The 23,691-nt window shown below is 42.4% G+C and overlaps 2 protein-coding genes across 18 annotated transcripts in view; both read left to right on the top strand.

Moving 5' to 3' along the window:
- Positions 1-10,247, top strand: part of LOC311056616 (uncharacterized protein) — a 36,621-nt gene extending 26,374 nt beyond the window's left edge. For 14 of the 15 annotated variants that reach the window (XM_084073371.1, XM_084073368.1, XM_084073375.1 and 11 more), the window contains 11 exons: positions 748-905; positions 1,317-1,365; positions 1,725-2,055; positions 2,153-2,289; positions 2,602-2,647; positions 2,933-2,985; positions 4,068-4,188; positions 5,589-5,688; positions 7,087-7,160; positions 8,056-8,170; positions 8,337-10,247. In XM_084073371.1, coding sequence (XP_083929497.1) covers positions 748-905; positions 1,317-1,365; positions 1,725-2,055; positions 2,153-2,289; positions 2,602-2,647; positions 2,933-2,985; positions 4,068-4,188; positions 5,589-5,688; positions 7,087-7,160; positions 8,056-8,170; positions 8,337-8,424 — 1,272 coding nt within the window. In that variant the 3' untranslated portion in view covers positions 8,425-10,247. The remainder of the gene's footprint in view (positions 1-747; positions 906-1,316; positions 1,366-1,724; positions 2,056-2,152; positions 2,290-2,601; positions 2,648-2,932; positions 2,986-4,067; positions 4,189-5,588; positions 5,689-7,086; positions 7,161-8,055; positions 8,171-8,336) is intronic. The other variant, XM_084073374.1, reaches the window with a different exon arrangement.
- Positions 10,248-11,997: 1,750 nt separating this feature from the next.
- LOC311056814 (RING finger protein 145-like) overlaps positions 11,998-23,691 on the top strand; it is a 31,616-nt gene continuing 19,922 nt past the window's right edge. For 2 of the 3 annotated variants that reach the window (XM_084073636.1, XM_084073635.1), the window contains exons 1-2: positions 11,998-12,137; positions 22,175-22,442. In XM_084073636.1, the coding sequence (XP_083929762.1) occupies positions 22,259-22,442 (184 nt within the window). In that variant the 5' untranslated portion in view covers positions 11,998-12,137; positions 22,175-22,258. Of the gene's footprint in view, positions 12,138-22,174; positions 22,443-23,691 lie in introns of those variants that run through there. The other variant, XM_084073637.1, reaches the window with a different exon arrangement.

Raw genomic sequence — 23,691 nt, 5'->3', positions numbered from 1 at the left:
TGGTCTATTGGGTCCAGACAGAAGTGCTGACACACTCTTGATGAAGGTCCAGAGGGACCGAAACGTCATGTCAATTTGAATAGAACTGATGCAGCTGAGCAAGAGCAGAGTGCGGGATTTGTGTTCATGATTGCATCATATCCATATGATTAAAATCGCCGGGATTATTTGTTTATTTTTGGAACATCTAATATGACGCGATTCTAGATGACCCGATGGTATTTTCAATAGAAAACATTACTCTGTGGTTGTGATCCAGGGGGATAGCGACCTCTAGCGGCAGTGATATCAGACTTCGGTTTTCTATTGCCTATGTCATCTACTGGCAGAACGGCATTTTTAATTGCCTTCTAGTCTGTGTCCTCTCGAACATCCACCGGGTCGGTTCTGTAATATCCCGGAACCAATCGGATCTTGGAACAAATTTCACAGTTCCGTTCAGTTAAGGTTTGAGTCCGTCATTTGAAAAAAAGAAATGTTGGAATCATTTGGATCTCACAGTGAATTTATTTTCCTGGGTCCATTAGGGAACACACACACACACACACACACACACACACACACACACACACACACACACACACACACACACACACACACACACACACACACACACACACACACGAAACCAACCCAATAATTACGTTTGATAACCTACACACCTACTCATACAACTCCTACACAACTGACACTAACTAACATAACACTCCTTCCTCCTTTGCTCCCCTCCTCACTCCTACCCTCCAGAGTCCAGTTCTCCTGGTGAGCTCCAGCCAGTCACTCCTCCAGTGGTGTCAAGAGGTGACACAAGGTCACCAGGGGGTAAAGGTCACCAACTTCAGCACTTCCTGGCGGAACGGCCTGGGCTTCTGCGCCATCTTTCATCACTTCCACCCAGACAAAATGTACAGCTCTGAACATTTTATTTATTTCTATATGGCTTGTTAGCACTAGTATGAACTGATATTGTTGTGATTTGCTCACAGAATTTAATTGAAAGCCTGTTTTTGTGTAAAGCGCTGCAAAAAAGAGGGGATTCTTAGCTTTTTAATAATGTCATTTCTGTATTCCAGATATTGAGTAAGATATGTAAAATTATCGACTGTCACCAAACTATTTTGAGTTAAAACGGTTTCATAGTGATGTTGCGTATAATCAGAGAAAACTGATAAATCTAAACATTTGATATCTGACAATGAAAATGGTAATTCAGGATTCATTATTTCCCTGAGATAGTTTCAGTTTCTGGAAATGTCCTTTACAAATATGCTACCGTAGCTTTGTTGTGATTGCATTCTGCATTTATACCCCTGCAGAGACTTTGACAAGTTGGACTCTCATGACATCAAGCTCAATAACAAGAAGGTAAAGACACAACTGAAGCTAGCTGATGGTCTTCATACTTTGTCAGTCTATGTTACCTTAGAAACATGTGCTATAGCATTCTTTGCTTTACATTGTTTCACAGATTATGATATTAGTAATGTTGCAGTGGTGTTGCATATGTGAAAAGTTTATAGACGGATCAGATCAGTAATATACATACCAGATATGGTAATGGCGGCAAATAATTCAACCAAATATGTGGGCTTTCTTTGCTCAGAACTGTTAAGCTAAGTTTGATAAAGAGTATGTTTGCCGTGGATTAGGTAGGTAGGTCATCTATGGGCAAAACAGGTGTTGTTGATAATGTTCTTCTTTACACCATGACTTGACACCATTAGGCTTTTGACGGCTTTGAGGCTCTGGGCATCTCTCGTCTGTTGGAGCCTTCGGACATGGTCCTGCTGTCCGTCCCCGACCGCCTCATCGTCATGACCTACCTCAGCCAGATCCGCTCACACTTCACCAACCAAGAGCTGCGTGTTCTCCAGATAGAACAGAACTGCAGCCAAACCAGCTACGGCTTTGCCCTCTCTGGTCCCGGCCCGACCGACGTCGATGCCGCTGCGTTCTGTATGGCCAGGCTACAGGAAGGAGCCACAGTGAGTCTGGAGGAAGGAGGGAGCAGCTCCCTGGTAGTCCCGCCTCCGAGGACCAAACGCATGGCCAGAGGTACTGGCCTCACTGCTTGATATAATAACTACTCCATTACATTGTTATTAGGACATTCGTCCAATTTAGGCTTAAATCTGAATGATGTATTTCTTAGGGGAGGAGTCAATAACCCCAGTCCCGCCCCCAAGACTGGTTACCAAAGGGTCCAAGTCGGGCCTGAGTCAGGTGAAAGATGCTGACCTGGTGAGGAGGAGGAGGAGAACGAACAGTGAGAATGAAGGAAACACTCAGGTACACTTTCTCAGACTGCTGTTGACTGTCAACACATACCAGTGTGCAGCACCTGGTAAATACCTGGTACCTGCTACGTACTCGACTGGCATGCCTAAATATGAATATTCAGAAACACCCAACATCCCATTGTTACTATTCCACAAACTAACATAATTCAATTTGAAAATAGTAGATCTACAAGCTCACAATGTGTCACAATGCAATGAATTGGGATCTTATTGATTATTGAATTATTATTGATTGTTATTTTTGCCATTTGTTCTCCGACTATTGTACTGTATGTGACAGTTCCATGTGCTTCCTATACAGGCCGATGAAGAGAAGGCTCTCTCTACGGCAGAGAACACTACTTCAGGTGGGGGCTCCAAGTCATACAGTGAAAGGATTATGATGAAGCAAAACTATTGAATACTGTCAAATCTAATATTAATACTGCATCTAAATGACTTTTGAGATTTGTCACCATTATAGACTTCGACCCTTAAAGCGTCCCTCGTGTTCTGTGTGTGTGTGTGTGTGTGTGTGTGTGTGTGTGTGTGTGTGTGTGTGTGTGTGTGTGTGTGTGTGTGTGTGCGTGTGCGTGTGCGTGTGTGTGTGTGTGTGTGTGTGTGTGTGTGTGTGTGTGTGTGTGTGTACACAGAATCTCAGAGAGCAGCAGAATCCCAATCACCTCAACAAGAAGAGGATAAAATGGTCAGTTATTGGTCATATTCAGATTCGCACGGTGGCCATTTTGCTGCATAAGAGTTATGGTCACTTCATCCTTCAATGTCTATGTCTCTGTATCTTTGCATCTCTGGTGTCTTAGATCACCATCTGTCGCCTGGAGCAGTGATTCTCAGTCCTTTTAATTTCAAGGAACTCCAGTTTGATATGCATTAGGTCATGGACACTTGATTGAATTTTCATCTCTGGGACCCCAATCCACACTGTAAAATCCTCAGTGTTAATTTGACGATACCGCTACGAAACGGAGATTCAATTCAGCTTAAAGGGGAATTCTGGACCACGGTTTTCTTACCTTTTCTATGATGTTATGATATCTTAGGATGAATGCTACAATAGAAAAATGTCATAACTCCATCACGGGTCCGCCACAGCTTAAAACGTTTGCCAATAGGCCTTGCGCTAGATCTCATATTTTAATAGCTTTTTTTTAATTTATTTTTTTAGATCTGACATCGGAACTCTATGCAAAAATGCAAAAATGCAACAAAAAAAAAACACAAGTCTCGCTAGACGAGATTTCAATCTCAAGATTTCAAACTCGTCTAGCGAGACGTTTTTTTTTTTTTTTTCAAGGACCCGTGATGGAGTTATGACATTATTTCATCCTAAGATATCATAACATCATAGAAAAGATAAGAAAACCATGGTCCAAAATTCCCCTTTAACACTCTTTTCTTTACCTTGAGCCAATGTACAACTGTCGTTTACCTATCATTCCTTTCTCTAATCCTTTGACCTTCTCTCCTTTTCTTGTCTATTTGTTTATCCATCCCTTTCTATCCTACCACTCCTCTCTGCTACCCTCGTTCCTTTCTCTCCCTCTACTACTGCTTCTGCTTCCTCTACTACTCCTACTCTTTTCTCTTTTTCCTCCTTCTCTCCCTCTCTTTCTCTTGTCATGTGTCTGTGACTGCTGTGTGTGTTCATGTGTGTGTGTGGACTGTGTGTGTGTGTGTGTGTGTGTGTGTGTGTGTGTGTGTGTGTGTGTGTGTGTGTGTGTGTGTGTGTGTGTGTGCGTGTGCGTGTGCGTGTGTGTGTTTGGTCAGTGTCTGCAGGACACCAGTCAGTATGTGCTGAGTGAGCTGGCAGCGTTGGAAACGGAACAGAAGCACATCGACAGCCGAGCCGCAGTGGTGGAGAAACGCCTGCGACGCCTAATGGAGTCAGGTGGGACACAAAATACACATGCTTCTATACAGACAGGCAGACATACAGTATACACTCACCAGTGTTTCCCCTATATGCATTAAGCAGTGGCGGGCCGCCACCCCTTAAATCTGGCCGCCACAGTATGATTTAAAAAAATAAAAATAAAAATAAAATAAAGAAAAACATTTTTCTTGTTTTATTTATTTATTTATTTTTAATCATGGACATATCCGTGATTGGCAGGTAATATGTTAAGTAAGACGTGTGAGTACTTCCTCCACCACTGTCTTTTTTGTTATGTATGACAGTTTGTCTATACTACTTGGTCTAATAAAAGTATATTTTCCTAAATCTGGAGAGAATTCATATATAAACTATAAAAATATTTTCCTGCTCATTGCTGTGCACATGTACTATATAAGTCTTCGTGTTTGAGCACAAATATGCATTTTGAGAACCCAACATTTTTCGGCGTGCCTCCCCCACACCTTCAGCTTCTGGCTAGGGGAAATTGCTCACACACGGATTAAAGTTCTCAGAATTCGATAAAAGCCAGCATGCCTTCTATGAAAGCGAAAATAGCCTCTCAATGCAATGTCGCATTGAGAGCTTGTAGATAGGCTATTGTTGTTTATTTTTATTATTATTATTTTAAGATTAGAGCATTTGAAGTGGTGCAACTAAATTTAGTTTGGAAGCATTTTCCATAAAACTCTAATGGTCTCGGATAATTCATAAAAGCAAAGGTTAAAGCCTCAGTCTGTGATTCCTTCACCTGGTTGGCAGTATGTAGAACAGCAGGAACAATATTACCAAATCATCATAGTTTTCCATATTGTGTTAATTGTTTAGGAAACCGCACTAGTGTGACAGGGCTCCTTTCACACTGTTACACAAATCACATAAAAGGACTTGGCCATACACATTTTTTCAGCCATGAGATTTTATTTTTGCTTTAATCCATGCTCACATCTACACTCACACACACACACACACACACACACACACACACACACACACACACACACACACACACACACACACACACACACACACACACACACACACACACACACACACACACACACACACACACACACACACACTCAGATTGTCTCACAAGTAGATGGAATACGTAAACACCTCAAATATCAAATAAAACATCGAATCAAATGAGAAACACATATCCATCCCAACTTTTAATACTCTGGGAGCAAGAATGGCTTCTATTTCTTCTTCTGTACACATATCCATCCCAACTTTCTGGGAGCAAGAATGGCTTCTACTTCTTCTTCAGTACACATGTCCATCCCAACTTTCTGGGAGCAAGAATGGCTTCTACTTTTATTTAATTGGGCTTTGCTGCTGTCTGTGCTGAGAGACCATTTTGATGTTGTTTTGACTCATTTCCTGTACAGGAAGTGACCGTGACATGGAGGAGAAACTGATCCAGGAGTGGTTTACTCTGGTCAACAAGAAGAACGCCCTGATACGCAGACAGGACCACCTGGAGATGCTGTAAGACACACGCACACGCACACGCACACACATAGACACCTCTCAATTTCAACTTTATTCTCACAGCACAGGTTTACAGGTGTGAAGAAGTGGGTGAAATACTTTTTCCCATCATTTTTAGTTTTGAGAAAAGGGAAGAAGAATTTGATAGAAAGAAATAAGAGGGAAAACAGGTCAGATATACAGCTATTCTCCTGACATGAGTAGAGTGAAATCTATACATATACCGTCCAAGCAGGTCCCCAGTGAGCCATAGTCGGCTATTAGACCTCCGTCTAAAACAGGGTTATAATTGGTCTAACAGTGAAAGTTTTTTAGACGTCTAGGCTTAGCCTAGGCGTTGATTATCTATTTTTTAAGCGTCTCTATATAGAAGTCTATATTATAGACGTCATTTCAACTGCTGTAAATATAGACGGTCTATAAATAGACGCTTAAAAAACAGCTAATCAACGTCTAGGCTAATCCTAGACGTCTAAAAAACTTTCACTGTTAGACCAATTATAACCCCGTTTTAGACTAGCCCTTAGACGTATTTTAGACGTCTAATAGCCCGAAAAATGCTCAGTGGGTCAGTTATTCCAAAAATGACAATGGTATGAGGCAGTTAAAAAATAGCAGCATATGTAGAAACAGATATACACGTGAGGTAGAAATAGCAGCAGATATAGTGTCGGATGTAGTTAAAATAAATAGCAGCAGATATAGTAGCACATACTGTACTGTACACGAGGTGCAGCAATAGAATAGTAACAAATATAGAACAACACAGAGTAGACCTTTGTGCATATAGTGTCCTGTGCAGGGGACACATCATTTAGCAGCATATTTCAGCAATGTCATTGTAAACATAAAGTGGCAGTTTGAGTACAGCAGCAGAGCGCCCCCTACAGTCTTATATCGTCTCTGTTGGGTGGAAATCTCATGCTTCCAAAACTGTTACTTTTCAAGATTAAAATTCAAAAATAGCAAAAGTAGCAGATGTACAAGCTCAAAACGCGCCGCGTCGCACTTCGAGCTTGTGGATCTGCTACTTTTGATGCTTTTGTGTGATGCTGTAGTGTGATCACGTAGGGCGTTAATTTATGAAAAAAATAAGGATATTCTGCCCTACAACAACGATATGCTGTACGTACACAGAAAAGTAATCCTGAGGACACACACAGACACACACACACACACACACACACACACACACACACACACACACACACACACACACACACACACACACACACACACACACTGCTCGCATATTACACCTACATTTCATCACACTGAATGCATGTATTGTACATAGTCACACATGCAGACAAAGTGCTTCCATGCATATTCCACTACATTTATTACATTCCATCCACACAACCAAAAATGTTCCATATTTGTGTCTGTCTGTAGACAAGAGGAACAAGACCTGGAGAGGAGATTTGAGCTGCTGACCAGAGAACTACGAGTCATGATGGCCATCGAAGGTCAGTAACAGTGTAACACACACACACATCCTTAAGCACTGTACTGTACTGTACTGTACTGTACTGTACTGTACTGTACTGTACTGTACTGTACTGACTGTACTGTACTGTACTGTACTGTACTGTACTGTACTGTACTGTACTGTACTGTACTATAATGCAGTGGTTCTCAACCTTTTCAGGCTACGACCCCCCAAAATAATCATTTTTGAACTGGGGACCCCCCACCCTGACAAGCACTTGGAATTGTAGGAGTTGAGGCATTACATTTAGTTTGACTCGGTTCTACAGATTTTTTGCCTCTTTCTTATATTATTTGACAATTTGGCCAATGTTTGACCAGTTTTTTTTTTTTGTTGATTACTTTTGACGCAGTAATGGTCTTATTTTATTTATTTATTTTATTTTAGGGGTATTAAAAAGGTACCTTAAATTGTCACTTTAGAAATGTGCAGATACCCTGTAATACACTTATACTGTATGTTGGTTTGTTTACTGTTGAGGGAGGAAACAATGTTGCACATTAAGCAAATAATCTGGGGACCCCCCCAAAAAGAAATCATGTTATTAACTCCTATCGTAATTAATTAAACTAGACCATACCCGGTCGACGCATCCGTGGGGGGATATGCACACATGATCTGGCAACCCGGGAGGCGACATTGTTTGACACATAAACGCTAATAAGAAGCTGAGATTTGATGAAATTGAAAAACGGGCTTCACAGTTAAGTTCAGATGGTAATGGTCAATGGCTGTGTGCAAAATCAGAGCAATTGGTCCAGCCACTGAGGAGAACCGGGTAGTGACACCACTACAAACACACGGACAAACAGAGGTTACTAGAATTATAGTAGGATATATTAATGAAAAATATTGTATATGTAACACTGTAGACTGGCAGAAGACCACCAATCAGCAGCAGAGAGAACAGCTCCTGCTACAGGAACTGGTGTCACTGGTCAACCAGCGAGATGAGATCATCAGAGACATCGACGCCAAGGAGAGAGGGTACGAACCCAAAGTGAAATACTGCATTAATGTTCCCAGGCAGCATCGCACCTTGTGTGTCAAGACATTGCTTTTATAGACAGATTTCTGCATGGTTAGGGGGCAGAACGCAATGCTCTCTATAGCAGTGGTTCTCCAACAATTTGTACGTGTGTGTTTTGTGCAGGGCGATGGAAGAAGACGAGCGTCTGGAGCGAGGTCTGGAGCTGAGGAGGAGAAAGCAGAGCAACAAAGACAAATGTGTCTTACAGTGAGAGACGTGCAATCACCCAAGACTTATGGCTCTTTTCGACTACAAGAACTGAGTGAACCACGCTGTGCCGTGAAACGTATTTCACAGGTTCTGGACTTGTTTAAGGCTCAGATAAGGTTCTCAGAACCTAGTTTGGGCCCTGCTTAGGAGGTAGTGCTAACCCTGAGTTCTGTGAACCCAGAACTCATACATCTAACATTTTTCTATAATAGCGAAAATAGCAGATCTACAAGCTCACAAGGAATCGCAAACGCGGCACCTTGTGAGCTTGTAGATCTGCTATTTTCTCTTTTTTTACCCCATTCAGGGGGTGGTTCTGGACTGGTTATATTGGAAACAATCACAGAACTTCACAGGTTCTGGGAAGTTTCATGTTCCGGGTGGTGCTGGCTGGCTTACCCTTCGTAGTCGAAAAGGGCCATTATTTGTGATCCTGTTAAAGCTTGATCTTCACAGAGAGTAACAGAAGTTGTGCTGTTCTGCTCTGTTGAAACCTTGTTGTTATGCAATAACTCAGCAGGATGAACCACGCTAGTTAAGGCGTGTCAGACTGTAAAGTGTGTTTGTGCAGTCAGTGTTGGAGGAATTTCTCGGATGTTCTTTACTTAAGTAAAAGTAGCAATACCACAATGCATCACAAGTAAAAGTTGTAAAACTTTCACTTGGGTAAAAGTACAATAGTATTGGCCTCAAAATATACTTAAAGTGCCAAAAGTAAAAGTACTTATTATGCAGAATGTGCCATTTCACAAGTGTTTTCAAAAGTTTTCTAAATTTGTAAAAAGGAAAAAGTGTGAAAATAGCTGATCTACAAGCTCAGAACGCGTCGCATCCCGATGCACTGTGATCTTGTAGATCTTGTATCTTTTTATAATCCAACTCCACAAAGTAACTAACTAGAATTGTCAAATAATTGGGGTGTAGTAAAAAGTACAATATTTGCCTCTGAGGTCTAGTAGAGTAGAAGTCTAAAGTATTGAAAAGAAGTTAAGTAAAAGTACCTAAAACTTGTACTCAAGTACAGTACAGTACTTGAGTAATTGTATTGTTACTTTCTACCACTGTGATTGGGTCTGTTTTCTGTTGAATGTTTTTCATGTAAAAATATCTATATCTATATCTATATATAATTTTCCATAACAGTGAGTATAATTGTCTGTATAGTTGTTGGAGAATTGTCTTGATTTCATTCGCTGCGTGTTATTTATTTGAGTGATCCATGGGGCTGAATTTTCTATATCAAATGTGCATGTGTGTATAACACTATTCAGTTATTTCAGTATTAATACTTTTGATTGGTCAAAGACACTTTATACTACACTTTCGTTAGTACTGGTAAAGTGCGGCTAGCCATGCTTTATTAATTGATTTACAGACTATTTTGGTAATCAGGGAGTTAGTGAATATAATTTTTTGTTTCCTCCTTTTTTTTTTACTCTTATGTCCTATATATTGAAGAAATCTAGTCAGTAATTTAATGTGTTCATAGTGGCTGTAAAAGCTATACATTCTTCCCTGTGGGTATGTCTGCTGTTGTGTTGCTGCTGTACACATAATCACATTAAAGAATGCCCTTTGGAGGAATTATTGCTGTAGTTTGACTGTATTTAAACAGATATGCATATATGAACCTCATGCATCTTGCATCATACTGGGCAAGGCTTGTGGGGTAGAAAATAATTTCTTCATAATCTCTTACTTCTGAGATCAGAAATATTGCCAAAAATGTAGAACTTTATAAATGTATAGCTACCTAATAACTATGTACTGTATATGTATACCTACTGTACCTTGTTATTAAATTGGCTGATTGTCAGACATTAACCACTTAAGCTCTCTATACCTAGTTGACCCCCAGGGCTCTCATATCTCAGAAAAGTAAGTCTTGTGGACCAAATGTATTAATCAGCCATGTCCCCATTGTGTATATAATTCATAATCATAAATTTAATTAACCCAGCAACATGATTGGACCACTGGTGGGTTGGACTCTGGGATGGGATGGACCATATGGATTTTTACCATGGAGTGGACATAATGCGCATGCCTGGTGCATTCCTGATCAGTACTATCAAAGATGGTAGCAGAAGTGAAGATGAGGCATAGCAACGGTTGTCAGTGGGAAAAATCATGGTCATAGTTTGGTCTGCACATGCACCCTTGGTCCCTTGTGTCACTCACATCACATGTCCTGCTTTCTCTGGTTTTGCAGAGAGTGGAGCTTTGTATTTATTTATTATTATTAAACACATTAATTAGATACACCGAACTTCACATCAAGACCGGAAGATATGATGACGTTGATTAGATAAGGCCTTATTGATCCCAAAGGGGACATCCAGTTGCCAAAGGCAGCACAGCAGTTCAGATGCAGAGCAAGAAAAAGTACTGTAGGTACAGCAGGGTAAAAGACTAAACACCATCAGTTTATTAATATTTTGGCCACGGACCTCCATCTGAAAACATTTTGTGCCGGGGACCCCCATACAAGATTTACGTTTAAACGTTTAAATATTTTAAAAAAATATTCCAAATTTTTAATATTTTCTTTTTCAAAAGTATTTGAAAATAGCAGATCTACAAGCTCACAATGTGACGCGTTGAGAGCTTATAGACCTGCTATTTTCAAATAGCCAGTGCATATAAGGTTAAAGTGGGAAACAAATGTGGATGCTACATTAACAGATATTTCTGGGGACCCCCTTGAACCTAGCCTGACACTCAGCCAGAATTTTCATTTTGTTCCACTCGGGGCTAGTGATTCAGGGGCTTTAGCCAGGCTACCTTGAACCCCCACAAGGACCCCTGGGGGACCGGGGCCCCACTTTGAGAACCACTGGTCTTTGGGACTTTGAATGGGGGGGGGGGGGGGTCCTTGACGTCCTTCATGACCCAGGGTAGCCTAGGTACAGGTTGAAAGTTTTTCCCACCACACCAACCCCGACCCAGATAATTTGACCCCGACCAGGAAGCAGGCCAGGGCATTGAACGTGATCTTGCTTCCACCACTATCTTTGGTACTACTACCAGAGACGCTCGCAGTGTTGCCACGTCCACTTATTATAAGCGACTTTGGGCTTGTTTTTCTGTAAAGTTGCTTATAAATATTGTTAGTTGCGGCCGGGTTGCGGGTTTTGGGGCTTTTTTCCCCCTAAAGTGTAGTTTTGTATTTGTCTTGCTTCCTAGGGTTGTTTAAACCAGTGTTTCTCAAACATTTTCAAGTCAAGGTTCCCCAAATTAATTTGTATTTTTCTCATCTGAAAATATGTTATGCGAGGGACCTCCATACAAGATTTGTGTTGTTTTAGAAAATGTTTTAAAAATGTTCCCCATTATTCGAATGTTCAAGTTTTTTTTTTAATAGCAATGTGAGCTTGTAGATCGGCTATTTTCAAATAGCCAATGTACTACTACTATGTTTAAAGGGCGGTAAGATCTCGCTTCTTTTGGGCTTGCTTTCATAGACCTAGCTGCTTGTTTCTCTCGCAAAACCTGGCAACGCTGGACGCTCGGTGGTGGTAGTGCTTTGTAATGGCCGCTAGGTGAGCACTGTGAACGGAGAGAGAGATAGAGAGCGGGTGGGCCAACATCTTGATTGAGGAGCTTTTTCCATCGTTAGTAGGACCGTTAACTCGGTCGGCCGCTCAGTGAAAATGGTCGCGATCGGATTCGAAAAGCACCCCGAAACTCTGTTAGGAACATCGGCCCCTAAATGTAAGTAGTGTGTTTTCTATTTCCATGTATACTTTCTTTTTTGACAGGACGTATAAGAACAGCTCAAGGGAGTCTCTAGCTGTCCGCTAGGCTAACCAGCTTGGACTTTTATTATTTTATTATTATTTATACCCGACCAAATAAAATAAATAAATATATATTAAAAAAAGATGTCTAGTTCCACTGTAAATTGAGTAGTGTTAATTAATGTATGTTTTGCTTTATATACCTTGCTTAAAACAGCTAACTGGCTAGCATCACTGATACACACAGTTGTTAGACCGACATTGGTGAGCTGTTGAATGGTGCGACTCCAGGGGTCGCTGTTTTACACGGTTTCGAGACCGTGAAACCGTCGCGCGAGAATATTTTGAGCATTTGGTACGTGAACAAAGTGCTCGGACACCTGCTGCTGTGATATTTATAATATAGTATGTTTCTCAGGCGGCGGACCAGCATACACTAGTACCTGCCCCTTGACTTTTGTATTTACAATGCAAAAAAAAGTTATGATTTCGCCGAATGTGTACAACCCGGGCGAACGGTCTCGTAATTCCACAGGTTGCCGGTGTCGGTGTAACACCCCGTTGCCCGCTCGCTTGACTGCTCAATTCAGCTCATCATCAGTTGCCAGTTTCTGCGAGAGAAACACGTCCAAAAGTAGCAACTCTAGGCTACGGCTATTTGAAAATACTATTTTCAAAATAAGAAAAAAATCATCTTGAAAAAAAAGAAGTTATTTTGGAACATTTTAACAACACAAATCTTGTATGGGGGGTGTCCCTGGCACAACATATTTTCAGATGGGGGGTCCTTGCCATGCAAATGTTTGAGAATCACTGGTTTAAACAACATTAGGAAACAGGGGGTCCGCCAAATCTTTGTGTGATATGATTTTTTTTCTACCTTAACCACTTGAACCCTAACATCTCTTTTCTGAGGAGAACTTTAGCCAAAAATAGCAGATCTACAAGCTCACAACGGGCGTTGTGAGCTTGTAGATCGGCTATTTTTGGCAAAGAGGTATAGGTGTAGAGGGAAAAAAGAGCAGACCAAGTAAAAAAAGTTTAATATGAAACAAAATGTTATACAATATAGAGGGGGGTCCCTGCTTCATCTCTCTCTCAGCTAGGGGGTCCTTGGGCTGAAAACGTTGAAGACCCCTGGCTTAGAATAAGCGGACATGGCAACACTCCTCATCGTCTCTGTTTGTGTTTTGTTGCAGCCTTTCATTCACTCTACGGTTTGCAGCCTTGCAGCAGGGTTTTTCCTCTCTGTCGAGACCGGGGTTACTAGAGTTCATGGAACATGGGAAAAGCCATTGATGCATCACTCAGGGCAGCACCCCATCCCATACCACCCTAACACACGCTTCCCAAACACTGGGTCGGGACCCATTTGTCGGTCGTGGACACATTTGTATGGGTCGCCTGTAGATGTTTCAAAAGATTTAGATTTTTTTTTTAATCTTTTGATATTTCAAAAGATCCTCCCCCCAAAAAGGGGGAAAAGCAACATTTTCAGGAAGAAAATCTAACATGGTTCAGGAATAAAATCTAACATTTTTCAAAAGAAATTCATAAAATCAAAGGAATTCCATGGTAAAAATACAATAAAATTAGGAAATAGTGAAAATAGGCGATCTACAAGCTCGCAACGCGGTGCAAAGTGAGCTTGTAGATCTGCTATTTTCACTAGTTTGTTGGCAAACGTCTCTTTTGGGTCTTGAGCTAAATAGTTTGGGAACCATGCCCTGCCCTAACACACTACAGTCTCTCTGTTTGAACACAATATGACCTGGATCATGTGTGTCCACTGAATGTCACATTATTATTATTATTACAGTCAGTAGACATACAGGTCTGGTTGCTGCCTACCATTCAGTGTGCAGTAAGTAAGTAACGACTAGACTAGAGGATTATAGCAGGGTGAAGCCACAGTAGTGGGAATAGATGGTAGGTAGTGTTATGTAAGGGGTACTTTCTGCAAAGTGATCTCTCACTCTCTTTATGGTCATGGCTGGTTGTTGTGGATCTAGGACGTTATGTAAGTTTTACTGGATCCTCCTGTCCCGGGGCTGCAGGGATATATAGCAAGGGGGATGGAAACGCCACCGTCAGCGGATTTTGAAGAGGCTTTCGGAAGTTACTGGGTTGTTGGGAACAAAATAGTATGTCTTCTGTTCTGCAGCTGTGTTACTTGCAGTACCTCTGTAGTGCTCATCATCAACATTGAACCTCAGCTGAAAACAGCCTATAATATGTTGTTTCTTTCTGTGAGATCAGAGAGGTAAACAAACGGGCTTGTGCGTTTAATGTGTTTTTTGTTTTGATGGTAGCCTACCTGTGGATGAATTCTGTTCAGCACACATGTTGGAACAGTCCTATCACTTGACAGTTAAGTGATAGGACTCAGGACTGTAACTGTAATAGTGTTTATAAATGTCTGTATGACTGCTGTATGACTGCAGCATTTGAAGAGAAGCAACATGTCAGGTGTGAGTGCAGTGGTTCCCAAACTTTTTAGGTCGAGACCCAAAAGAGAAATGTTCCCACGACCCAAACTAGTGACAGTAGCAAATCTAGAAGCTTGTGAGCTTGCTATTTTCACTACTTTTTAAAAGTTTAAAAGTTTTTTTTACTTATTTATGAAATGCTTTTGAAAAATGTTTGAATTTGTTTTTAATTTATGAAAAATGTAGAATTGAGGTAATATTTGAAAATCTTTTGAAATAATAATTCAAAAAACAAAAAAAATAAAGGGACATACTCGCGACCCATAAAAATGGGTCCGCAACCCACAAACGGGTCCCGACCCACTGTTTAGGAAACAGTGATTTAGTGTAGTACAAGGAATTTGTTGGTGAATCAGAGGCCTCCCTTTGTGCTGGTTTAAATTTTGTCCAACAAAATTGGAAATGCAATTTTGTGGCGTTGGACTTGGAAATTGTCCAGGAGTGCTCAACTTAAGCCGGGAAAACTGTTGCTGACTACATAATTTGAAACATTAGACCTACATGTTCTGTATTCTGTTGTAAGCCAGTTTATGGTCCGATGAAGCAGTTAACACCATAACACCAGACTGTGTGTGGTCAACAGCACTGCCACTCTCATGGATTTATTTATACAAAATGGTAAACAAAGAGATCTGTAGCTCTTTGTTGTCTTGAAAATCTGTATTATTATACTTAGGGAATACAATAACTGATATCAACATTGCTGTTGTGGTCGATAACCGATATTACTGATGTCAATATTATCTGTATAAAAGTTATTTTAAGGCCGATATTACAGATACCTATATGGTGACCGACATATATCGCGCATCCCTAATTCTACTGTAAGGTGAGCTTTTGTTGCACCTCGAGATTCACAAGTTCAAGATACAGGTTTTTTTATTCAAAAACATCGAGGGCTGTGTCTTTGTTTAAGGTTTCAATTTTGGATTAGGTGTGCATGAGTTCATAGATAAACGTGACTATGTGCAAAAGGCTTTATGGTCGACTAATCAATTAATCAGTCTGTTTGGCTTGGTCTTAGACGACCAAGACTTTAATAGATTATTATGCTTTTTTCTTTATTTTTATTTCTTGTAAAATCTAGATAAAAGCCATTCATTCCTCCAGCATATATGACAACCAGATGTTTTTTAAATTCTGTTGTGGAAACTCCACCAGCCATTAATTTCTCTTCTATGAGGTCCGACTGAAGTCGAAATCACGCACACACGCACCTAGCAGATGAGTACCAATGCTCAACAATGAGCCCTGCTGTTGTCGGCCAGTGGTCCGCCTGGTGTATTTCAGCCGTTATTGTGGTGAGAGCTTCCTTAATTCCAATTGATTTATTGGGTCACCATTCACGGCGTAGACAAGGACCGCACAGATTGCAGCTGTAGCTCTTGCCCCTGACTGCAGATGGATCATCTTAACAACCTATCCCCTGGAGACCCCAAATGATGTTTGAAACGGTTTGACTCTTTACTTACCGTTTTGGTCCTGGAGTGAGCCTATATTATTACACTAGCAGAGTGCTGTACCGCTAAATCTTTTTATTAACCACATGAACCCTAGTGTCTCTATTCTGGGGCAAACATTTGACATAAATAGCAGATCTACAAGGTCACAACGGGTCACATGGTGACGCGTTAGGATCTTATAGATCGACTATTTTTGGAAAAGATATTTGGTGTAGAGGGAAATACTAGCAGACCTGGAATAGAGCCCTGGGGTACCCCAGTCAATGAACTATATATAAAGTGTCAACCTCAATGCCGAGAATATTCAACGTCCTGTTCCTGATCAACTGCACAAGCGCAGCGTACCCCACTAAGTTAACCCTGACGATTATATTTTGAGATGAATGTCACCGCATCAAATGCATTGATCCAGAGCAGGACTTAGACTATTCTCAGCAAGGAGGTGGACATCTTTAATGTTGGGCAACTGCTGCACACTTCTGAAAAGTTAAGAGTCAAACCCTGTTTGCGTCTCCAGCGTTACTTAACACCTCACACTGTTTAAAAACACTGTGTGACTTTTGACACAGGATTAACTTGATATGCTTGAGCACATCACAACCACTTTGAAGTCGTAATTGGATTTGAACCGGACCGGTGAGTTTGTTCTGAGTCTGGCTGAAGTGTTTTACAATGTTAGAATTTCCTCAATTAGCAAATGTGACTGCATGTAAACAACACTGACAATTCTCAGAGTCTCAAGTGCATTTGGGTTAGGGTTTTGCATTTTCACTCGTCCCTAGTGTGAAATGGTTTGTAAGTGGATAGTTCAGTTGAGCGTTTAGTGTGAAGCAGATAAATAGCATAGCCATTTGTTATGCAAACTGTAGTACTTAACACAGTACTACAGTAAAGCTGTAACGTGGCTGCTTGTACTCACCTGTCAACTTTCTGTGAATTGTTCTGCTGTTTTATCTTTAATTTATACTATAATGCTTTTATATTGTAAGTCCTTTTGAGCTGTAAGAAAGGTGCTATAACATAGCCTAGGTGCTGTATGTATATAACAGCTATGCGGACATGCGGTATAGTTGTGGAATGGCATTAATTGCGCACCCAGCGTGTGTCGGAAAGAGGGAACATCGAAGTGAGTACAATATATGCAGGACGAGAGAATGAAACGGTAAACAGACACATAAGGTGACTGTGTGCCGTACGATAGTAGCAAGCAACCAGTGTTATGTGTGATGACACAGCCCCTCCCCCAACTCCAGCAACTCGACCGGACTCACACACCCACACATAACACAAAGTGCTAATGTTTCTGGGGAACGATGCATTTTTGATTTCACCGCAGTGACTCATTGGAATATACACTCTGCGAGCTGATTATTTGAACAGGAGTGACATTTAATACCATGAGCAGAGTTTCAACACCGGCTTGTCACCAAAATGTGTGGGTGTGGGGGGGGGGAAAGAAGTCTGTGTCATACTGTTTTTAATCCATTAAAACCGGGAAATCATCGGTGTCATTTTTAGATTTCTTTAGATATTCAAAAAATAGCAATTATAAATAAATAAATAAATAAATAGCTATTAATAATAGCTATTTTTTTTTAAATCTAGAAAAATTGTGTAAATCTTTTATATATATACTAGAGTTTCGGGGGGCTACGCCCCCCTCAACCCCAGCCGCGCACGGGGCCCAGCGTGGCCGTGTGTATATTGGGGGACCCAAATCGCCGGAGTGAAACTGTGGAAAAGTTTTTTTGAAAAAGGAAAAAATTTGAAGAAATAATATTTGTTATGTTTCAGGGGGTCCACAGGGGGTCCGCGGACCCCCTGATGGTCCACGTGGAGTGTTGGGACGCGCGGGGACACCCCTGGAACATTGCGGACCATTTCGGTGGTTTTTTTTTTTTCATGAAGGTGGTTGCTTGTTTCTGGCGCAGGCTGTGCAAACCTGGCAACCCAGCGCATGCTGCCGCACGTTTAAGTGGCGTAGCGTCATGAGGGTCAGTGGGGCCGTGGCTCGGTCAGTGAAGACCCTGTAGTGCGGATGATATGTGGCATAGAGGGGCAGATTGTAAATCCACAGAGGAAACATCCGTGGGCTACCATTGGTTCAGCGATGTGTGCGGTCGCCCTGCGGCCCCTCCTCCTCCACCAATGTGCAGTATTGAGAGCCCTGACGTCACAACAATTGGAGCGATGGGCACTGCACTGTGGTTGGTTAGGGTACACCTAGGGCCCAGGTAGAACCCAGTTAAAGCCTGCATGGGCAAACCCAGTTAGGACCCGCCTTGGTCCCACATAAACATGGCTAGTTGGGGCCCACCTAAGGGCCAGGTAGAAGCTACTTATAGCCTGCATGGGCATCGCAGTTGGGATTGAAGTGGATGCCGCTGACATTGCTGACATGGGGTCCATATGGTTTAGCCCACCTTGAAACCATATGGGAACTACGCTGGCATGCTGGCTGTAATGCAAACGCTGCATCATACCTGCAGTGTGTAGTTTGATGTTGTGTGTGTAGCAGATATACCTGCAGTGTGTAGATCAACGTCCATAGGAAAGTCAATGCACAGCAGTGTTTTTTTTCCCCAGCAGAGTTTGTAGTGTCTCTGTGTCTCTCTGGAAGAGGTTGCACATGAACTCTGCAGCCGCACTGAGGCGCTCCAACACAAACACTCTGACATTAAGCTGCTTCACACAACAAACATCAGCACCACGCTGCTGTTTGTCCAAAAGACACAATATCTCCTCTCCCACCGACGTCATGTGTTCATTTATCGACAGCCGTACAGACTCCTTTTGACACATTTTACGTCGTTTATCCAGCTCTCACTGACTCTCCACATCGGGCTGTTATTTTGCTGCGATCAAGTCAACGATGTGAGAGATTAGCTAGCACAGACGGACGGACAGGGGGTGAAACATAGTCTTGCGCCATGCCTTTCGGCCTGGCGGAGACAATAAAAAACCGAAAGTAAAGGAAATGGCCATTTCTGCAACAGAAGTAGTCAATAAACTATGCTATGAAAACATGGGCCACATTGGCAAAGAATGTAAGAAAGAGGCAATGATGTAGAAAATAGCCGATCTCCAAGCTTACAAAGCCTGTCAACGTGAGGCGTTTCGAGCTTGTAGATCGGCTATTTTCACAATATTTACTTGTGGAACGGAGTCAAACAGAATGGGGGGGTCCCAGATCAAGTACGTGTATTTGGGGGGGGGGGGGGGGGGGGGGGCGGCGTGAAAGGGTTGATAAACACTGCTGTAATCGGAGCGAAATTATCTGAAATTACTACATGACCATAATGCAGCGTAACATGCGTTGCACGGGGCGGTCCTGCCATTACGTTAGTTACTGTAGTTGCTGTGGAGCTACATAGTTCTCCAGAAGACACACACAAACATACACCATCTGCAATGGACGAACTGAGCAGCACTATAGACATTCACCACACGAACGTGCATTGTTGACAAAGTGATTGCACAGCCGCTGCAGGCATGACAACCAGGTTAGCGTTAGCGACACGGCAGCTATCACAGCGCCCTGTCCGTCGTGCTGCAACTGCCTGTGATGGCTACAGCAGTAACAGCAAGCTGTCTGCGATGCCATTGTCTGGAGACTGCTCTTAGCGTGACACGACCAATGAGAGTGAGCGCTGTAGTTGTTGCTAAGATACGGTGGCGTCTCTGCCCCATAGCTTGTAGATCTCTCACACATGATTGGCGTAGGCTGCGTTGCCAGGTCTGACTTTGTGTCTAAGCAATGGTCGGCTTATTTTTGCGCGCCTTTGGGCTCGTTTGCATTGTGCGCACGGCAGCGCTTGTTTAGCGTACGTCAGCGCGACGTGGCAACGGACGTGGCAACGTGAAAGGTGATTGGCTGGTGAAAAGAAACACCCGACGTTACACCAGAAATGGTGCCTGGAGAAAATGGTGACCAAAAAAAAAGTTTGGAAAAAAAGGAAAAAACCCCCGCAGCGGCTGCCTGCTGTTGTGGTGATGAGGTCGTGCGCACGGTAAACGGTACGAAGCTGCCTCCCCTTCCGTTTTGTCCGACATTTGGTGAGTAGAATTAATTATGTTGCGCGGTGGAAAAGGTGTAGTGAACAGTGAGATGTCCCCTACGCGAGGCGTAAATTCAGCGCGGCCGCCGTGGCGAGTCAGTTGGCGACATGTGGTCTGGCGGTGCGTTGTTTATTCGATAACAGAGCTGTGGGGTGTGGACACCGAGGGTGCGGAAGTCGGTCGCCATTTATATAGTTAGATATATATAATTTATTTTTATTATTTTAAGCGAACATTGTTAAGTCAAGTCTTTGCTTCTGGGGGTTCTACAAATGTCTTCTAAATCCTAAGTTTGCTGAAAATCGTATGTTGCTAGCTATGTTATCAGTGGTTCTCAAACCTTTTCATGTCAAGGACCACCCAAAATGATATGTATTTGGCCACACGGACCCCCCCATCTTTTTGTTCCAGGGACCTCCCCCCGCGGCACTCTGTGCTGCGCTGTGAGCTTGTATATCTGCTATTTTTTGAATAGCCAAAGTATAAAATAACGGCTAAAGTGGTTACACTAGATGTTTTCCCGGGTTGAATGGGTTAAAAAGCCTCTGATCTGATGTGATTGGATTGGTGTCAGCAGCTCAGAGCAGCATGTGCTGCTACTACACCAGTCTACTCCCTTGACAGTCAAGTCTAATCTGACATGTAGCACCTTCCTCCAGGGAGCCAGCCAGTTCTCTCACACTGTAATAGAATGTCTTCATAGTTTTATCCACCTACCTATACAGTATTTGCTTTTTTCATTCCTCTGGTGTTTTCTTTCACATCTGCCATTTCATTTTGGTAATTGGCCTTCATCTGTCTGTGCATGATTCATACTGTACTGGTGCAGGAAATCTCAGAAGAGAATGTGCTTCTGTATTTAAATGTTGTTTTCAAGGCCAAGGAGGTCAAGCTTTAGAATAGATCAATGTCAACAAAACAGCCTGGCTGTCACTGTGGTAATTTAGATTTAGAATAGGGGCCTTGCAGAGAATGGTGGTATAATTCTTTCTTCCAGCATGACTGCCTGTAACCACTTTGAAAAGAAAATGCCCAATTTCTTTGCAGTCATATAGTAGGTAAAACGCTGGAAAAGCTTGATTACTGTTCTGCTGTGACTTGTTTTCAAGATCCAATTGCAAGACACCAAATTATTATTATTATTTTTCTTTTCTTCTCATAATCAACACATAGCAACTGTTGTTTTGTACGTACTGTAGCAACAGTTGCAAGTGTTCCAATTTGTCATAAAGCACAAAACAATGGTTTCTGTTACAGGCAGCAAAACATTAAACGCAAAGCCTCGGATGGGATGTTACTATATCAAGTCGAGGCTACCTGGAAACTTCACTAACCACTTTGAACTTGGCTTCCCCATTTTGAGCATGTCATTAAATCATTATACGAGGTCTACAAGCTTGTAGATTGGCTATTTTCGCTATTTGTCATAGTACGACGACGACGACGACAAGTATCTGGTTAAAGGTGCTGCAAATCTCTTAAATGACTACTAACACTTGTGCATACCCGGTTATTTAACTGTTTTATCCAATTACAGTAGTTAGTAGTTTTACATGCTGTCCAGTTTTGTCGGCGTGGCAGAGACTATGTTTTGCACTCCTTCTGTTCCTCTGTCCGTGCGTGCGTGTGCGTGTCCGTCTTTCTGTGAGCAGCTATTTTGCGTGCACAGCGAAACTGCACGCACACTCCCTGGATGCCAGAGCAGAACCTTTGCCCCGAATTCTTCAGATCATCCTGTTATAGCACCACTAGGAGGTCGATTTTTGCCCAAAAAAAAAGTGATATTACTCCTACAGATTTTTGTCCAAACTCAAGCTCACAGCGCGTCGCAGTGTGACACGTTGTCAGCTTGTAGATCAGATATTTTCGTGCATGACACAGGCGTGCAACTAAACTTAGTCTGTCTTCTTTCTTCCCTGCCTTCCCCTCCCCTCCCCGAAATCCTTTCAACCATCTCCTCCCTCTCCTCTCCTCTCCTGTGCCCCCTCCCTGCCCCACAGTGCGCCCGGCGTAAGCTCCCAGGTCGCAAAGCGGTCCCGGCGAGGCCGTCGGCGGCGGCTCCCAGTTCCCGAGCCGAGGTCATCATGGCGGTGAAGGAGCGCATGGAGGCGGTGCTGAACGTGGGCCTGCGCGTCCCCAGCATCATGCTGCTGGACGTGCTGTACCGCTGGGACGTCAGCTCCTTCTTCCAGAAGATCCAGCGCACCAGCCTCTCCAACAACCCCCTGTTCCAGTACAAGTACCTGGCGCTCTACCTACACTATGTCGGTCAGTAATGCGATGGCTTCAGGGAAAGCACACACTCGTACACAGTACACACACACACACACTTAAGGGGTTGTGTCCACTAAAGTGTTTCTTCCAAGGTGAAAACGCGAGTTGAAAATATTTCAGCTGTCGGCAATCAGATAAAAACGCCAAATGAGATCTTGAATGTGCGAGCAGCGCCTCGTCACACGGCTGGTGTTTCCAAAAATGCGGCGATCCCATTGTAAACCATTCAAAACATAATGCTGCAAAAAAAGTCTTGTTGGAGTGTGAGGAATAAACGATCCAAAAATGTGAATATTTTACATCAAACTATTAATTTAGTGATGCCTCATTCATAGGTTGATGCAGGTTAAAACATTTATTCTGTTATGCTTCGCGTTCTACAGTATGTGAATGTACTCATGACACAAACAGCAGTTTAAATTAATGGAAATAAACGCTCTCAAGTGTGTAAGGACCTTTAACACCCACACACACACACACACACACACACACACACACACACACACACACACACACACACACACACAACCTGTTCTAGAACAAATGGCCACCACCCTACGTCACCAAACTACGTGCACTATGTCAAATTTGGCTTATGGACGGATGCTTGTTGAAAGAAAAAACATACCCAGAGATGCACACAATCATGGCTCATACAGTACATATCCTGATTACAAACACCCTGCCCTCTACTTACACTATATAGGTTTACAACACACACCATGTTTCAGTACAAATATTTTGGCCTCACCAGTTGTTATTATAACACACACATGTGCCCCATACGTAGGCACATGATGTTCCATCTTCCAGTGCAAATCCCTTGTAACCCGGGCCACCAATGAAATGTAGAAAATCGTGGCATCATGAACTTAAGGAAAAAGAAAATGGGAGTTGATTTTGGTGAATTAATTTCCCTTACACTGTTAAGGAATGCAATGAGAACATTTTTCATATGGTTCATTGATATGGGGAATGGGGGGTGCCTATCTACAAGCTCGTAGATCAGTTCTGTTAGATGTGCTCGTAGATCAGTTATATTTTTATGGGTTTTTTTTAGGTTTGAAAATGTAGGCCCTGTCTATAGGAGAATTGGATGTAATTCTGTTGGCAGTAACTGTAACAGACGTGCGCGGTGCTGCAGCCGTTGGTCCAGTGGCGTGGTCATTTGTGTTATCAGGAGCTCTGGTTCCAGTGTTTACACAGTATGGTTGTAGTATTGGTAGACAATTTGATTGTGTTT

The sequence above is a fragment of the Gymnoscopelus microlampas genome (genome assembly GCF_963454915.1).
Source record: "Gymnoscopelus microlampas genome assembly, chromosome: 12".
NCBI classification, from domain to species: Eukaryota; Metazoa; Chordata; class Actinopteri; order Myctophiformes; family Myctophidae; genus Gymnoscopelus; species Gymnoscopelus microlampas.
This window is presented reverse-complemented; position numbering and strand designations above follow the sequence as displayed.